The sequence below is a fragment of the Lactuca saligna genome, chromosome 5, assembly GCF_052625555.1.
Source record: "Lactuca saligna cultivar CGN05327 chromosome 5, ASM5262555v1, whole genome shotgun sequence".
NCBI classification, from domain to species: Eukaryota; Viridiplantae; Streptophyta; class Magnoliopsida; order Asterales; family Asteraceae; genus Lactuca; species Lactuca saligna.
Genome location: NC_136421.1, coordinates 162,557,596 through 162,577,565, shown reverse-complemented (window position 1 = coordinate 162,577,565; position 19,970 = coordinate 162,557,596). Strand labels below are relative to the sequence as shown.

General features: G+C 35.1%; 1 protein-coding gene across 1 annotated transcript; it reads left to right on the top strand.

Moving 5' to 3' along the window:
* The first annotated feature begins 17,219 nt into the window (after positions 1–17,219).
* Positions 17,220–19,366, top strand: LOC145045901 (uncharacterized). Its single transcript, XM_078994190.1, has 2 exons — positions 17,220–17,402; positions 18,270–19,366. Exon 2 carries the CDS (start codon positions 18,299–18,301, stop codon positions 19,364–19,366), a length of 1,068 nt encoding a protein of 355 aa, XP_078850316.1. The 5' UTR covers positions 17,220–17,402; positions 18,270–18,298.
* Positions 19,367–19,970: the final 604 nt, after the last annotated feature.

The window sequence follows — 19,970 nt, the reverse complement described above, 5'->3', positions numbered from 1 at the left end:
TCTTCCTTTGCAAAATCACACCAAAATACTTGATTTCATCGTAAGAACTCTCCTTTGGCTCCAATGGTGGTTTAGGGTTTCTCATAGGAGATATGAGGCGTATCCAAGGTCATATGTTCCTTTAAATAGGCTCTAATCACGGAACTTAGGGTTTTCTCTGCCCAACACCTACTTGGTGAGTCCATACTTGGACTCGTCGAGTCCTCTCATTAAATACCAGCAATCAACTCGACGTGACTCGGCGAGTCAGACTCTCGACTCATCGATTCCCTCCTAAATCCTCAAAATTTGAAACACAAACTAACATACCCAAAATCCCGGATGGTACAATAAGGATGTGGAAAAAGGAAAAAATGTTTTATTAAAGCGGACATGACAAGCAATGTAAATGCGGTCTGAGGAGAGATCAAGACATCGATAGCCTTGATGTGAAGGGCTGTAGTCCAAAAAGACACACGGAGTGGATCGGAAATCCATTTTATGTTTGTTGTAGGGATGGAGGTGGGGGTTGCATTGATAGCCAAAAACTCGTAGGAACGAGAAGTAGGGTTTATGATGAAAGATGTATTCAAAAGGTGAAATATTTTTGGTAGTTCGTAAGGGCATTCAATTTATAAGGTATACGGCTGTTTCAAAGGAGATATGCTAGAAGCGTTGTGGCACATGAGATTGGGTAAGTAAGGTCAAACCAGTTTCGACGACGTGTGTAACACTCTAAAAATTCCAACCAATTAAAAGGTTTCAAAAACAACCCACTTTCATAAAGTTATTACAAAAAGGTTTTCAATATATTTATTATCAGAGTATTCCCAGAACCATATCATAAAACATAAACATGAGGAGCGGTATGATCACGCCTTTGCCTTGCCACGCTCTCATGAAATACCTGCAACATTAAACCACAACTGTAAGACCGAAAGCTTAGTGAGATATCCCCAAAATACCAACCACATATACAATACACATAACATATCATATCATAACATAACAGAATAGCCATGCACTTCGGGTCTACTGTGTGACTGGTCCGTCGCATCGGGCCTTCAGTTCACTTGGTCCCCCTCCGAGTCTATCCATATACATCGAGTCTGTAGTGTGGTTGGTCTGCCCGCACCGGGCCTTCAGTCAGCCTGGTCCACTCTCCGAGCCTCGGCACATGTGGTCCACCCTCATGGGGCCTACAGCCTATTCGGACCGCTCGCTGGGCCTTCGGAATATCTGGTCCGCCCTGGGTATGTTGGCCTACAACACAAAGCATGACCTGCCTCAACCCAACCCCAATCAAACAACCATGTGCACATAAACATATAATCATATAGCAATTTATCACTAACCAACTGATCTAGCAGATCACATACATAACATCCTCTAACCAGGATACCAACCTAACCGGTCACTAACATAATATCATCCTATATATACCAGGATTCCGACCATAACCAGGTCTCTCACATACACCATCCTAACTACCAGGATGCAAACATATAACAAAGCAATAACGTAACAACTACCTGGATTTCCATCCGATAAAGGGTCGGCCTTGGTGCCTTAAACCTTGTCGATATAGTGAGGATAACTCACCTTGGAACTGCCAAAACTCTATACTGAATAAGCAGACACCCGAACCACCGTCTCACAAAAAATCCCGAACTATCCAAAGCAACAAAAACACCATTAGCCCAAGTACAATATCCTTCCAAGGGTAAATTGACCAATGTACCCTTAACTCAATTTGGTCCATGACTAAGGCCCACAATCAAACTATGAAAGGCCTAACACTAGGTAAGTTCTCAAGCCCACTAATGGACCAACAACCAAAAGTCCGAAGCAAAGCCCAATATTGGCCCAATTTACTAAATTGGATCTACCTTACCAAATGGGCCTGGATCCAAGGTCCATACTAATTAGTGAGTCCAAATTACTCCATCCATAACATCCAGTCACGGCCCAAGCTCTATTAGCTTAATGACAACCCAATCTCTTAAGGCCCAAAATGAAAACTCAACAGAGGGCATACGCTCGGCGTACTCCTCTGGTAAGCGGGGCATACCCCGTCTCAGGTTGACTGGAAAATGGGTTGTTGACCCTATACACTGGGCGTACAGCTATTTACACGGGGCATACATAAGTTCCACAAAAATCCTCATAAGTGCTTAATGACTTAAGCTCTTAAGCTCAAACTTCAGATTCATAGACCAAATATGCCTAGGATTCATAAAGTCTTAAAATTTATTACTTAGGACGTCCATAAAGCTCTTAACCCAAGGTCTTAATCCATTAAGACCTACTTATATCACACATGAGATAACCAAAGCCATTAGGACCTCATTTTTCTCACTCAAGAACTCTCCTAAGGTCAGAAAGGACAGCTAATCTCAACTAACTCGCAACATGCATCACTTTGAGGGTTTTGGGACAAGAAATGGTGTTAAGACCTCATAACACAAAGATCTACACAAAATAAATGTCAAGCAAAAGAATTTATACCTCAAAAGGGCTCCAAAAGATGATGTTATTCCAGATCTATAAGCTCCAACTTCCCAAGTCCTTCTTTGACAACTTCCTCTTTTCCTCTTCCAAGATTTAACCACCAAAATGAGCTTCCCAAGGTCAAGATCTCACAAAAAGGAAGTGTGAGGCGTTCTAGGGTTTCTTTGAGGCTGGGGAGACTGATAATGAGGCTAGGGTTTGAGCCATTATGCTCTTTATATAGTGGCTCACCCTCAAATTAGCGTTTAAGGACTCTAAGTGTATGTTGGGTGTACCTCTAGTACGCTGGGCGTACACGTCCTTGCACCCGCGACCATTCACTCTACAACACTGGGCGTAACCCAACCTATGTTGGGCGTACCCACGCGTGTCCCAATTTCATACATGGCCTACTTCGACAAACATAACTTTCTCATACGTAGTAAAATTTGGGCGTTCTTTTTACGCATGCTCTTGATTTACCGTATGCTACGACTTTCATTTAGATTTTTAATACCAAAAGCACTTTATCATAAACCCACTTCTTATGTCATGCAATGTTGTGTCGATTTTGCCACAAAACTTCGACGTGTCATAAATTCTTTGTTATAACTTAGATTTCGGCGTTCTTTATATCTCCGGAATCCTTGTCATGACCACTACAACTTTCTTCATAGATATCAGGTTTATCTAATATTTTATTTTTGATATTTCTTTTCATTCTTCATTTATTATATCTTTATAGACAAGTATATAAGCACATAAAATCACATAATTCACAAAATATCTAAGTAACTCATCTTTATTACTTTAAAATGAGTTAGAATGGTTGACCTTGACTATTACATCATCATACTAATACTTAGCCCAGAAACATGGCTGTTACAATTCTCTCCACCTTAGGATGATTCCGTCCCAGAATCATGCATCAGCAAACAGATGTGGATAGCGACTCATCATGTCACTCTCTGTTACCTAGGTGAGGTTCGGCCCATTCGAATGTTTCCATCGCACAAGAACTAAGTCGACCATATTGTGTCGCAACTTCTTAGTCTTACGGGCAAAAATTGCCTCGGCCTCTTCAATTAGCCTCTTATTCTCATCCATACTTTACTTTGAAATCGGAATTATGTCAGGAACTTCTCCCGTGAACTTCCTCAAATAACACACATGCGAAGTGTTATGGATACCATCTAGTTCTTCTGGCAGTTCTAGCTTGTAACCTTGGTTCCCAATCGTCTAAAGAACTTGAATAGTCCAATAAACCTTGGACTCAACTTTCCTCTTTTCCCAAATCTAATAAGTCCCTTCCCCAGTAAGACTTTAAGCAAAACCAAATCTCTAACTTCAAATGTCATCAGTCGTGTTTTCTTTTCAGCATAGCTCTTTTGACGATCTTGAGCTACTAACATCCTTTCTCTAATGAACATTAGCGTTTCAGTAGTCTGATGGGATATCTCAGGACCTATGAACTGCTTTTCTCCAGCTTCAAGCCAATAAGATGGCGTACGACACTTCTTTCCATACAAGGCTTGATAAGGTGCCATCTTGATGCTTGAGTGGAAACTATTATTGTAGGAAAATTCTACCAAGGGTAAATGCTCATCCTAGTTACCTTGGAATTCTAGGATATATGCTCTTAGCATATCTTCCAGTGTTTTAATCATTCTTTTGCTCTAACCATTAGTCTGCAGATGGTTGGTTGTACTTAAACACAATTTCGTACCCATTTCCTCTTGTAGACTCCTCCAAAGCCTTGACGTGAAACAGTTATCACGATCTGATACAATCATTAAAGGAGCACCATGAAGTCTTACTACTTCCTTCACCTAAGCATTTGCAAGCTTATCCATAGATCATCTCTCATTGGCTGCTATGAAGTGTGCACTCTTAGTGAAACGATCCACGACTACCAAAATCATGTCGTGACCGTTCTTCGTTCTGGGTAGCTTAGTTACAGAATACATGGTGATGTCTTCCCATTTACCCATCGGTACATGTAAAGGTTCTAAACTCCCACATGGTTTCTGATGTTGTGCCTTAACTCTCAGACATGTTACACACTTGGCCGCATACTTTGCAACATTGAGCTTCATCGTAGGCCACCAATAGCAGTGTTTCAAAGCCCGATACATTTTGGTGTTGTCTGGACGAATCGTGTACATGGTCTTGTGAGTTTCTTCCATCAGAACCTTCTTCCTGAGCTTTCTTAATGCTTTCCACAGTTGTTGAGACAACTCCAATTCTTAACACTCTTGTCCTTTTCCTTTCAAGGTTTACTTTTCGTGTTAGAAAATATGCAACAACATTTTCTTTACCAAGGTAGTAAGTATCTCATAGTCGTAGCCCTTGAGTGACTCTAGCCAGTGTCGTTGCCTCACATTCAATTCCTTATGAATAAAGAGATACTGGATTTGAGGTGTGATAAATGAGGTTGCCTCGCCGAAAAGCTCTTTTTGTCGGAGCCATCGGGCTCTCCGGGGCTTCCTTCTAGTGCTAGGGAGGTTCCTTAGGCTTTAGCGGGGTTTAAAGAGGATAGAGAGAGTGTAGAGATAGAAAGAAATGGATTTGAGGTGTGAGAAATAAGGCTACCTCGCACCCCTTTTATACTGCAGAGCCTTCGGATTACGCTACGCGTACCCTTAATGGTACGCTGCACGTAGAGGGCAGGTGTCGGGAAAAAATAAGTCCGTTAAAATTTTGGGAAAGGGTAAGTCCATGCGTAGGTAGAGACATGCTCTACAACTTTCGTTTAGAATCTGTCAGCTAGTTTTGAATTTATTTTTAAAGTTGTATTTTTAACAGACCGGGACAGAATAAGTCTATTAAAAAATCGTAACTTCTTCATCTGACGTCTGTTTTTTCCGTCTTTTTAACATTGAATTATTATTAACGAGACCTTCGATTCTCGTTTAGGTTGTGTCGGCTATAAATCGGTCGATCTACTATCTGAACTCTGGGCTGCATACTGTTACGAAAAAACTTAGAAAAATCATAACTTCCTCATACGAAGTCCGATTTAGGTGTTCTTTTTAGGCACACTCTTGGTTTAACGTATTCTATGACTTTTGTTTAGATTGTTAAGGCTAAAAGCGCTTTATCATAAACTCACTTTTTACGTCACACAGTGTCGTGTCGGATTTGTTGCGAAACTTCGACAAGTCATAACTTCTTCGTTATAACTCGGATTTTGGCGTTCTTTATATCTGCAGAAACCTTGTCATGACCAATACAACTTTCTTCATATATATCAGGTTTATCTAACATTTTATTTTTGACGCTTATTTTGATTCTTGATTTATTATATCTTTATACACAGGTATAAGAGCACATAAAATCTCACAATTCACATAATATTCAAGTGGTTCATCTTCATTAATTGAAAATGAATTACAATGGTTAACCTTGACTATTACATCATCATACTAATGCTTAGCCAGAAACATGGGTGTTACACTTTACCTCCATGCATGGCATCAAGAGGGCTAAAACACTCAAATAATGCTTATCAAAGGACCTAGGGCATTAAAGAGGGCCCATACTTGATAAAGTTGGCAACTTTAAGTCCATGGAGGCCATCAGATGTCCAGATCTGAAACCATGGCTTCATAACATGCTCAAATCCAAGAAGGGTTCCAAAACAAGATAATAATGGCCATAACTTTCAAGAGAAGATATCTAGAAAAAGAGATGATGAAGATAACGACTTTATACCTCCAAGTGGCTACAAAAACATTTAAAATCCTGGATCTAAAGCTTCTCCCTTCAGCTTTGCACCACCAACTTTAAGATCCTTCAAGAAAAGCACCAAAGAATACTCTTTAAGCTCACACACACTCAATATGGGGAAACAGGCACGATTAGGGTTTTCTTTGGACTGAGGGGACGATGAGGGAGGCTAACAATGAGAGTTAAGGCCTTGAAATCACTACTAGAAAAACAGCCTTTAATGACGCGTAAATAATGACACACAGTGATTTACGATACGCAAAAGCTTGCGTACAAAAAATAATGTCATCTCTTATAAAATTTGAAGGATAGAGGACACCCATTTGTGTGTGCCCTTAAATTAGTGTCAGAAAAGAAAAAAAAAGAAATACAGAGGACGCCTATTATAAAATGTGTGTCGCTTTATATTTTTTAATGAAACAAGCGTTTTGAGCGGGAAATGAAATCCCCAACAATTAAAAACCCGCCTATGTGAAAAATTAACCCCCCTCCGCTTCCAATCAACAAGAAAGAAGCCTAGCATCTTCTTCTTCATTTCTCTCTCTCTAACCTAAAACCCATCTTTTTTCATGTAGCCTTTCTCGCCGTTACATCCATTGGCGCCATCGCTACCACCATGCCGCTCTGTCTCCCTCCGTTTCTCAATCCGATGTCACCGCGATACTTTATTCTTCCAGTACAACCAGATTGAGGATCTACGACTTCCTCAAAAATCCTTGTTGAATACATGCCTCTCAAATCAAATCAGGTAGAGGAGGACCTCGAGGTGAAGCTATGTCACATATTATATCACGTCCCTATTTGTGTAAATAATACATTCGGTAGTTATGTTGGTTCTGGCTCCGACGACTTCTATCAGGTTTTTGGTCTACCATCTTTTAATACTTCATTTGAAATTACAATCGACATTCGCCTCTTGTATTATTCCCATAATACTTCATGAATGAAATTGATAGGTTGTAACAATGGCTCCTATGGCCCTATTCAACCCTCTATCGTCGGTTCTCTTAAAAAAAATTAAAGTCCCCATCCTATCTGGAAGCAATAAACGACCACGAAGCTTTCTTCTTCCTTTTCATTTTGTTTTGTTTCTTCTGGATGTCTGGTTAATTCTGATAATTACAGCTTCCATTTTTTCTATCAGGTATCTTTATTTTCTCTTATTTCAACAACTACACAATGATGCAACTCTACAAAGGAACAACATTTGGGGAGCTAGATCCTCATGTTTTGCAATTGCAGATTCTGCTTTTAGATTATGTCCTCTCCACACCTCTTTATTTTATAATGAATGTATTAGGGCAATGGTTAATGAAGGAAAAATCAACTCGATCTTGGTCAATGGTGAAAGTGGGGCAAACTACTAAAATGCTTGTGCATCAATCAGGTACTTTACATGTTAATAGATTTCTAGGGCTTATGTATGTTTCAGTTTCTATGCAACTTCCCTAAATTAATCTTCAGAAACTTCTAGGGTTTATGATTTTTTAGGTAATCTCCAGTGATTAGGTTAATTTACTCATAGTTTTTATTAAGTTTTATCTATCATCATGTCCAGGTCCCTTCTCTACTGTGTTCATGTGAGTCTTATACTCGGTAAATAAATACGTAATAAAGATTAAAACAAAACAAAAAAAATTCTTTTCGTTTCTACCTATATTTCCAGTAGAGCTCAATATATGGATTTTATTTGCACTTTCTGCATATATTTCCAGTAGAGCTCAATCTATGGTAAAAGCTATTTCATTTCAACTTTTACCCTCGTGAATGAAAATGAAAATGTTGATTGATTCTTCAATGGATTCAGCTACAAAGTTCATGTCTAAATAGATTCTTGGATCCTTAATGACAATCATAGAAACAACGCATTTCAAATGTTTTACATAATTATTTAAAGAGTAATGATTATGACACAGCTGCTTATTTGCGTAAATGACCATTATGCCCTTGTCACTTTCGTCTTCTTAATCTCCTTCATATTCCTCCACAAAAAACCTGAAACCAAACAAAATACCCAAAAGTCAAACCAACAAAATCAAAACTCAAATAAAAAAAGAACATAACAAAAAAAAACAAATATTGGGATCTGTTATTGAACAAGAAGTAGTACTCAAATGGATAAAATTACAGAAAGAAGAAAACAAGATGAATTCTCAAATGGATAGCTAATAGACTGTAGCTGGTATCTTTGTAGTGCAATTACCACTTTCAATTGTGTAGTCTAGTTTAAGAGACTGTCAATATGGAATGTTTTATTATGTTACATTATATCCTAAAAAGTACTTGATGATCCACCTACCTATTATTAACTTAAGAGAAATCAATAATGTCGTTAATATTTTCATAGTAGTTTCTTGAGAGCAATAATGTTTTGCATGTGATAACATTTTCTCTTAGGCTATTTCTGCTCCTGTTTTATTTGCTGTTGGTGAACGCTATTACAAAGTTACTGCAGAGGCATAAGAGTATGTGGGGAACTTGTTCGAGTTGTGCACCCAAGCATTGAGGTTTTATCCCTTTCTATTTCATATATTCCAAAAATTTCTTGTATTTAATCAATTTTCAGCCCTGATATTACTTTTTTGATTTGTTTAGGTTTCTGATTTTGATTTCACCTCAGTGTGGTGGTACTAACTGTAGTAACAATGGATTTTACAGTCTCAACAATGTCTTCTTGGAAAAATAAGCCTCTAGGTTCCCTACCACAAGATCATCCATGGCTTTTACAGTCTCAACAGTGTCACTCCCAATATATGGTACAAGGACTACATTATCAAGACCAAAAACTTCTTTAGGGACATGGGGTTCATTCTGAAACACATCAAGACCTGCACCTGCTATCCGCCTTTCAACAAGGGCAGATACCAGTTCAGGTTCATCAATGTGTGGGCCCCTCCCAATGTTGATGAGAAACCCCTTGGGGACCAGTGCATCGATGACTTGGCGGTTGATGATATGGCAGGGTTTCTGCAGTTAGTGCACTCGCCACAACAAGGATGTCACAGTGAGAAGCTAATTCAACTATACAGTGAGAAATCAATCTGATTTTGACTTCCTCTTGGCATCTTCAGTAGAAAATATCCTCTGGGACAACAAATGGAACCAAGGAATACTCGATTGTGTGCCTCTGGTGTTTCTAAATGCATGTTCTGAGAGGAATCTTCAAGAGCTCGAAGTCTTGAAGTCCAATTGAAACTTCTTTTTGTTTTTTTTTCATGTTATATTAAAAATTTTAACTATCATTTTTTATTGACAAGCCTCTTGTTGGTACCCCTTGTCCTCCAATCATACCAAGAAAAACTTGCAAGTTTTTTGGGCATCTTTCTATTGATAGGATTAAAATCAATCAATGTGAGATGGTATTCTCTATCTTCCTCTCTTATCAATATATGTATATGTATGTATGTATGTATGTATGTATGTATGTATGTGAGATTTATTGATTTTTCAGGAAGAAGTAGGAAGCTTGCTTGCCACTTCAAGTTTTTTGGCCATCTATCTATTGATAGGATTAAAACTTGCAAGTCCTGACATAGTTTGTCTTCCCATTTCAACATCTATATATAAATTTTAATTCCCCTTTGGTTTTGTGAATTTTTCCTCTATATGTTGATTCTTGACCACATTATTCATATTCAGAGTGTTGCTTCCCTTTTTCCGCTTCAACATCCTTCTTCTTCTTATTTTCTTTTTCCATTGAAGCAGAACAACCTTCCTCAGCAAAGTATAGTGTATAAATTTGTAAAAAGTTGGTAATCCTTTTTGGCTAGTATAGTGTATAAATTTTGAAAGATTGAGCTCATACTGTCTTGCATTTAAAAGAGTGATATGATGCATCATGCATATGGTAAGCAAGACAAGGGTATTTTAGACATTTAGGCTTGTAACAAATTAGTTTGTTTTTTTGTGTGTGGCAGGCAACTTTCAAGATTGTTTGATAGATTTAAGAGTGCAGAAGGGTTTTTGTTTGTACAGGATGATACGATTCTTAATTACTGGAACTTGGTCCAAGCAGACAAGAATAAGCTCTGGATAACACAAAAGGTACTGACAATTACTATGTTCGACTTTATTTTATAATAATGTTTGACTATTAGCCAGATGTCTATAGTACCCATTAAATGGCATTGGACAACCCCTATATGGTTTGTTGAAAATTATTAATGAATAAAAGAAAATGATTTGACCGATTTACCCTTGTTGTACGGTTGAGAAACAAATTCATTTGACATATTATTTATCTGATTTCCGATTGAAAAGAAAGTGATTTGACCAATTTACCCCTCATGTCCACTTCAACTCCTTCTTCATCTTTTCTTTTTCCGTTGAAGCAGAACCACCTTCCTCAGTCTGCTGCTTCTCTTTCTTTACTTGATCACTGGATTCATCATCATTAGATTTATGTATCAAGAGTTTCTAACTGAGAAAAAGGGCTGAGTTCATAGATTCAGTGATTGGGGACTCCGAAGACTCGCATACAAGATCCAAAAAGCAAAAAATGCACATTACATCTTGATGAACAGTTTTGTCAATTGTTGTTTGTCGAAAGTGTAGTGGTTAAAGGCCAAATATGTGATTTTACCTAAAAGACTTCTTGCATTGCCCATGATTGAAACATGTTAATCACTCCAAGATGGCTTATGTTGAAGAGCAGGAAGAATCAATTGATTTACTCACCCTTTTTAGTCGAAGCAGTCAACGGGTTTGACCAGGTAAGCTACCAAAACCAAGCAATAAAGTCACAAACTTCACCACTATAATTGTTATGTGGTGTGATTACATGAGATATATCGTGTGAAGCTACCACGACCACCTAATATTGGAGAAGGGAAACCTGAAAATCAAAACCATGTCGTGTCTTTTGGATTATTATGTCCGTCTCTAATCTATACTTCACTTTGACTCTTTAACTTTTCCCATTTTACTCATCTATTTCTTTTTTTTTAACTTGTTTATCTGTAAGCATTTCTATATGAAGACTGGAAAATGTAGATTTGGTTCAACCTGAAAATTCCATCACCCAAAGGACATCATAATTACAGCAACCGAGGTAGAAGATGGTAATGGTAAAACTTTTACAGTTGGTGGTAGGACAAATGGAAATGGGAATTTGGAACTTTCAATTACCCCTTTTGCCCCTGCCATGTTGCATAACTCAAAAGGCCTCCCCATTAGACCGGTAATAGAATACTACCTACTTCATTTGATTATGACAATTAACAAAGGGTATTATTGGAAAAGAACTTGTTATGCATTGGATTTCTTGCGTTTGAAAAAGACATAAATGCCCTTGATGTCTACATCATTGAACAGGGTGCAATACACTACCCATACTACATGAAGACAGGGGCTTGCAAATATGGGGTGACATGCAGGTTTGATCACCCGCCACCTGGCGAGGTTATGGCAGCTGCAACATCACAAGGACCATCCGATGATGTCAAAGAAGATTAGATAGCTGCAAAAAATAAAGATGAAGCTTTTAAAAAAGCTCAAAAGAAATATGGAAAAAATGTCGAAATATATCAAGATACAGATGTTCTTGACACCTGGTATCATTAACAGTTAACTTGTACATAGTTTTTCTTCAACTAACATAAATGGTATCATTAACAGGGTTGGAAACTTCCTGATAGCTTGATAATGTTTGCTACAAAATGAAGTTTATCTGATGCCACAAATGCTTTAGCTAAATAGCTTGACACTGTTTAGTCATCACTTGCAGTAAGTTATTTAAAAACTTTGTTATCTAAAGTTTAAACAAGTTTTAGATATATTTTTTTGTTATTAATTTGGGTTGTTTATTATGTTGATTAGGCTACCAAGAGACATTTTTCTACAAGGATTAACCGTGTTGATAGTAGTTTAGATGAGGTTGCAAAAATTACTGGTGCTAAAAAAGAGAAGCTACGACAAGATAAAGGTTGTTCTAGATGTTCAATCTGTACATAATGTGGTTTACACCATAGTGTGGTTCTTTTTCCATTTTGTCTTGTGACTTTGATATTGTTTTCTGCTAAATTATTTTTACATGAGAGTAGGCTAAGTAAGGTTTAATTGAAATACGTACTGAATATTACCTTTTGACGTGTGATTTTTTCTAACTTAATGAGACATTTATAACAAATAATTTTGAATTTTTGTTTTCTTTTGTAGGGAAATCCATCAAGTTCATCATACGGTTTACACGCTGGTGTGGTTCTTTTCCATTTTTGTTGTCTTTTGAATTTCGTTTGTAAATTTTTGTTACAACTTCTATTGATTTGTTTTATCTTTCCACGAAATGATTATTTGTATGACATTAAATTTATGCAATGCATTCTATTTTTTTATATGATGTTTTATTTTCTATTATGAAACGTTAAATACAAATTTAATTTGAAAATAAGTAAATCTATAAATAATATTTTTTTTAAACAACTAAAATTATGATACGTAAAAAAGTGTGTCATCTTCATTTATGACATGGCCTTTCTTGACAAGGGCTTTCTTTATACGCAATGTGTGTCATTAACACGCGCGTCATAAGGTTACGACACGCAAATGCGTGTCGTCTTCCTTTATGACAGGGCCTTCCTTGATACGCATTGCATGTCGCGCGTAGACGTGCGTCATAATTACGCGTCGTAAATGAGCGTCATAAATGCGCGTCATCTATAGACGACGCCCAAAATCGTGTCGTCTCTCTTTATGACACGACCTTCCATGACGCGCATTTGCGCCTTGTCTGAGTCTTTTACGACGCGCAATGAGTGTCATAAAAGGCTGTTTTTCTTGTAGTGAATAGGGTGGAAACCCTAAAATTTAGGGTTATCATGTTCATCCTTCAACTCGTCGAGTTAGGGCCTTGTCGAGTAGAAATTGAAAGATACGCGGGCATTAAATACTCTACACTACGAGTTGGAGGCTTCCAACTCATCGAATTACCCTGACAACACAAATATAAAGTTTTAAATTCATACCTAAAGATTGGGATGATACAAAGACTTAGTGTTATACATTTAGGTTATTGAAAGTGCTAAGGCAAGGTTCTACCCAAATTCCAAGATCCACTTTTATCAAGTTAGTGCATAGTCAACTTCATCTTACACATAGATATAAAGTATCTAGATAATTACATGCTTTATGTGCTTATTATCTGTGTCGAAAATGTTATGTGTTAGATAAAATAACATGAGACAACATTTAAACTAATTTAATCATATAAGTATTATACACTTATCAACGTATATTAGGTAGTAATATGGGATGGTAGATAGGAGATGATAGATAGGTGATGGTAGATAGGTAAGGGTAAATAGGTGATGATAAATAGGGGATAACTAGGAGATGCCATGACCTTGATTTGTGATGTTGTGATGTAGTCATCTACCAAACTATAGATGATGACCACCGACTAATCTAAACAAATCATGTGGAAACACTAGCATGCTCATAACCTATAGGTGATGAATTGTGAGTTTAGGCGATGTAACTACATATTCATGCGATCATACTCTAACCCTTACTGGACACGTAATGGGGGAGCAATCCCTAAAACAATTATGTCTATGCAATGCAGGCGATGATAGGTAAACTTGATGTAGGAGATGACCCTTAGGATTAATCCTTAAGGAAGAATAAATAATAAAACGGGGATGGGTAATTGGGTTAATTGTTGATAATTAAACATATTAATTGTATTATTGTGGGGTTGAACACCTTATATACTTACCAGACTTTCCAACTTGACCGACTCAGTTATTTGTGAATCACAGGTATCAATGTGAAGATACATTACACTAAGAGATTCAAGGAGACGTAGATCATTAGTATAAATTAATGTAATGACTGTTTATGCTTATGTTTTGTATCAGTTATGGTATCCCAAGTTTTGAAAAAATATTAATATCGAATGTTTCTTCGGAAATGTTTAATGTTAATATTATCTCACTTTGAAATAATATTTTTGGGACCAACTTCGCAACAAAAAAATACCATGTTTTAAAATAAGCATGAATAAAACTTTTAAAATAACCGTAAATTCAGGGATGTTAAATAAACCAACATGTATACTTTAATTTTGACACGTATATAAGACATACAAAACTATTCTTGTATGATCAACATATAACACTTGTTTCATAATGTGCATTCTATCCACAACCTCCATTCCTCAACTTTATCGTGCATTGATTATTTATCAATTAATATACATATCTTACAAATGTATATCATTACTTAATATATATATATATATATATATATATATATATATATATATATATATATATATATATATATATAGATCCAGTAATAATTTTTTTTGGTAGGAAGGTAAAAAAAAATTTGGACTTGTTTTTTTGGCGAAAAAAACAAATGAATCAACAATAACATAATTCAACAAAAATAAATCCCGAAAAAACATTTCGATGATTTATTTTTATGATGATTTTGTTGATATTCACTAAAATTGTCATAAACGTGATTTTTTTTTTCTTCATTTACCTAAAAATGAAAAATGAAGGTGTTTTTTTTTTTCGTAATTTGTTCTTGTGAATCATCTTACTTTTGAATCATCTAATGAGTCATTTTATTTTTTCCTAAGCAAATATGCATATAGAAAAATTTCTTACCTTCCTACCAAATATATTCTTCTTATTTGATCTTTACTCTCTCTCTCTCTCTCTCTCTATATATATATATATATATATATATATATATATATATATATATATATACACACACACACACACACACACGCGCGCACACACGCGCGCACACATATTAGTGTTGTAAAAATCCGTATTAGGCCACGGTTAATCTCTGATTAGTCCGTAGGCGCTACCATACTGATTAGAAGATGCCCAACAATTAATCATTTTCTACACATAAAGTGAATAAATAGCAAACGATGAAATTTTAATACTTTGAAGAACATTTATCTCTACAAAAACTATTTGAAGACTGATTAGTGTTATATTAATCATATTAACATAACATTTATACTTTACTTTTGACATGTATTTAAAACATACATAAGTTTTATTGTATGAACAACACGTGATATTTGTTGCTTAATGTGCGTTCGTCACAAAATAAAACATAGATTTTAATTTTGACACGTATTTAAAATGTATGAATTTTTTTTTGCATGATCGACACGTAAGATTTCTTAGTTAATGTGCAATACATGCGCAACCTCCAATCCTTATCTTTTATCGTGCATTGATCGGTTATCATAAATGTGTGTTGAAAGAGAGGAAAGTGGGCAGCTTTTTTTGCATGATCGACACGTAAGATTTGTTACTTAATCTACGAAACTTTTTTTTTTTGCATGATCGACACGTAAGATTCGATTTACTATAAAATATTTAATAAAATATTATTTTTACAATGGTGGGCGTTGAAAAAGCAGAAGGTGGGCAGCTACATAGACCCATTTTTTCTTATATATTATATATAAATATTTAGTTAAATAATAACGATAAAGATCATTTTTTATATCGTGTCTTGGGCTTTTGAGGATATTTATCATTTTTTATATCGTGTCTTGGGCTTTTGAGGATATTTAATTACTCAGTATCAGCCCAGATTTTGACGACTTATCTAATTTAATAATTGCTAATCAAAATCGTAAAATATATTTAGTTATCATTTGCCGAAAATTACCAGTGATACATGGCTTATGTATATATCTTGATATGGACTATTTTTGTAATTCTATTGTCGCTATAGGAACGAATTTGGTAAATTATTGGGGTGTTGTTTTAAAAAAAATGTCAACACATGGATTGCCCATGGGATATATAATGATCACTAGGTGTGACAACCATGTATTACATGATTTCATTTTATAGAAAATTTAAAAATAAAATTCAAAATATTTGAGAAGTTTGAATTTATAAGAAAAGTAAGAAAAATATTGAATTATAAAAGTTAAATTGTATTTTTTTTTTCACTTTTCAATTTAAACAAAAAACTTTAAATATATAAAGAAAAGAAATTAATAAAAAATTAATTTAGTAATTTTTAAATTAGAAGGAAAATCTATTAATAAAATTGATATGCATTTATTGCTAGATTTAAATAATATGTGTAATTTAATAAAAAAAAAGAAAAATCATAAAATAACATGTAAAATAAATTAATTTAAAATAACCATAAATTTATATGTGACAAAATGAATAAAAATATGACATGTGGCAAAAAGATCTTTATTTATTAAGGTAGATGATAATATTGTTCTCTATTAATGAAATTGATATGCATTTATTGATAGATTTTAAAATTTGTTTTTTTAGTTGAACCGTTTTAATGATCAGCTTCTAGTTCAACTGTCTGTCTACATCTCGTTGTGTCGTGAGTAGTATTCGAGTTGTGTACATTCGAAATAACTTAATCGATCACACGATTCAATTTTATTAGCAATTGATTGTCTTCATAATGACTAAGTGGAATTCAACTATTGAAGTCAATAAACCGGTTCAAACGGTTTTTTATCGGTTCTATCACATCAGTTCAACCCGATTTTGTAGAATCGTTTGATTCAGTCTGATCTATAACTTAACATAGAACCGATCGTTGTTGAACAACTATCATTCCTAAACTATATTTGGCGTATTAGTTGAAAAACTAGTTGTTAAATAAAAAACTACATGATAGCGAAAAAATTAGCTAATAAAAAATGACTTTTGCTAAAATTAACTAAAAAACTAACTGAAACATATAACATAACATAAAATGATATTTTAAATGAATGTGTTCCTATTATTAATAAAATGGTATAATTGAAAAATTAAAAAATAAAAACTTTTAAAAATCTAATCTAAATAGTTTTTTAAAAAATAACTTATAAACTATTTTATAATAAAAAAATCTCAAAAATTAAATACTAAGATTTGAAAATACTATGATAACACGACCTACACCGTATACGACCCACACCGAATGTTCTAAATCGTGGTCAATTCCAAAACGTTTCAAAGCACGGGTTATAAATACTAAGATTTGGAAATACTATTACAAAGTGCTACCTTTCGCTGGGCCCAAAAGTTTTCTGCAGGTGAAGCGATAGTACGGTAGAGTGGGAAGCATCGACGAAATCGTGGTGGACTAAGGGGAACGAAATTGTCGATTGTGGGCAGCTGAAATTTCGATTAGGTGGGGAGCATATACGGAGTGGGAAGCATCGCAGATAGGGAGACGAAATCTTTGATATGTATGTAAGCCACCCTTCCGACCCCAATTGATACGTGACGGAGAATATTCAATTTTGTTTGTGTTTGTTTATACGTGGTTTGAGAGAATTTGGATGTTAATCTGTGATTACATATCCGTTTTCTCCTATCAAACAGTGACTTTTAATTTCATCCATACAAAACCCTAATTTTTTTATGCATATTGTTCGTGTACATTTTGTGTTATGCAATTCACTGAAAATCCATAAATTTTAATGATTTTCATGTTCTTCCATTTTAAGTATCAATAAGACTTTGGTTGAGTCTTGCTCACTTATAAAGTATGGATTTTTCGGTTTCAGTTTTATAGGACGATGATTTGTTAGATTCTATGTTTCCCATTATATCAGCTCAGTTTTTCTTTTATTTTTTATTTTAATAGTTAAAATTTTCATGTATTTGTGTACAAGTCTATACACGATTACCAGTGCAATCGTGAAATAGTTATCTTAGCTTAGTATTTTGACCTGGCGTTCTTTTTAATACAACACTTTTGTCTCTTAATAAAGTGATTTTAATTAGTTTGTTGGATTGATTTGAATTTGTTAATCAGGTTACATGTAAGGTTTTGATTACAGCAGCATTATTATCAACAATTTTGTATCCTTGTCGAGGAAACCCTTTTTAGTTCATCAACAACATTTATATTTGTTAAGGGTGCTCATCTCTTCCAGAACTTGTAACTAACAATTTTGTTTTGTTTTCACATTTGGATCCTTTTCATTCTTGAGATTGTTCTCTATCTCTTAATTTTTTCGTAAAATTCAGTTATTTGAGAAGCCAGGGAAGCATTTATATGTTTGTGTATGTTCATCTCCTGTTTACACCTCTTGATTATTTTTTCATTTGCAGTTGTAGAAGAGGCTAAGATAAGTAGAAGCATGACTCAAAGCCAGAATCATGATGATACATCATCTAGCAGTAAGAGGATCAAGACTTGTCACAACGGTGGTGTGGCACCTTGGTCGGAGCTTAACCATGATGCACTTTTTATAATTATGATGCAACTGGGAATTCTTGATTTTGTTGCATTCAGCAAAGTCTGCAAGTCATGGAGGTCACAAGCACTCCCAAACAAGAAAACGTTTATGGCATCGAAACCACCGATGTTGATGTATATCTCTAGTCATGTTAATATGAAAGAGTGCTACCTACAAGACTTTGAAGGAAAAAACTTCAAGACAATACTTCCTCATTCTGGTGGCAGGATCTATGTTGGATTAACTTGTGGTTACTTGATCTTGTATGGGTGGGCAACCAAGGACTTCTGGCTTGTGAATCCTATCACAAGGCATGAACTTCATTTCCCTCATGTCCCTTCGAAAGTCTATAGCGGTGAAACAAAAGTCAGTGGCATTCTTGTCTTTTCATCTTTAAAATCTAAATGGGTGTTTCTTATCTTAAAGAGATTCAACCATCGAATATGGTTTTCTACAGCGGGTGAAGGAGCATGGAGTCATGTGTACACCTCTTCCCACATCCTTGATATACATGCTTTGAAGGGGAAGATATATACACTAAACTACGATAGTGATGATTTGAGGGAACGAAATTTATGTGAAATGAGACTCTTTCCAACGCCCAAACTGACGATACTCAAAACCGAGAATTCTCTGAAGCAAGAATTCTATTACCCAATGTTTGTAAGTTCGGGTGAAAACCTGTATGTGATGGAAACCTATTCCAAAGATGCGTACAAGGTTCTTGAAATGGATTTTGGAGAAATGAAATGGGTGCCGATTGAAAAGAAGAGACATGATTACACATTTTTTATTAGTGGCTCGAAGCCTGGTGCTGCTGTTAAACAAGATTTGTGGGTTGAGGCTCAGTCACAGTCAATATACATGAGATATGATGTTACTGATAAAAGTGAAAAAGGGAGGTTCTTTACTGCAGATCTGTGGTACTTCCCTCACAAATGTTTGAATTTTGATATCTTAAATGAGTGATGAGTTGTTAGCACTCATCTATATATATATATATATATATATATATATATATATATATATATATATATATATATATATATATATATATATATATATATATATATATATATATATATATATATATATCACTTTAGGATCCTGTTTCCTTCTTGAGTTTGTTTTCTTGTTCTTGTGCAACATTTTATAATATTTAATTATATGAGAAGGGCAACATGTGTATGTATGTTTGTTTGTTTCTTGTTATAACTCTTATGTGAAATTTTTATTTTCGAAGGTTTCAAATGTCTATTATTCTTTGGCAAGTGTAGGAATGGCTAATACAAGTAGTATGAGTAGCAACCAAAAAAACTAGTGTGAGAATCTCCAAAGTCGGTTACAAAAATGTATTGAATTATGATGTCTAGAAATGGCTAATTAGCAGTAACATGCGATGTTGATTTTTGGTACATGCTATGTTGTTTGTATCGGTTGTTTGACTAGCATGCCTATGTTGATTTATATTTGCTCTTCCGGGGTAACAGAGAGCATGGGTAGTACATTGCAAATTAAATTGGTTGAATAAACTAGAGCCAAAGTGGTTGTTAGTTGTATGGTCATTTTAGAT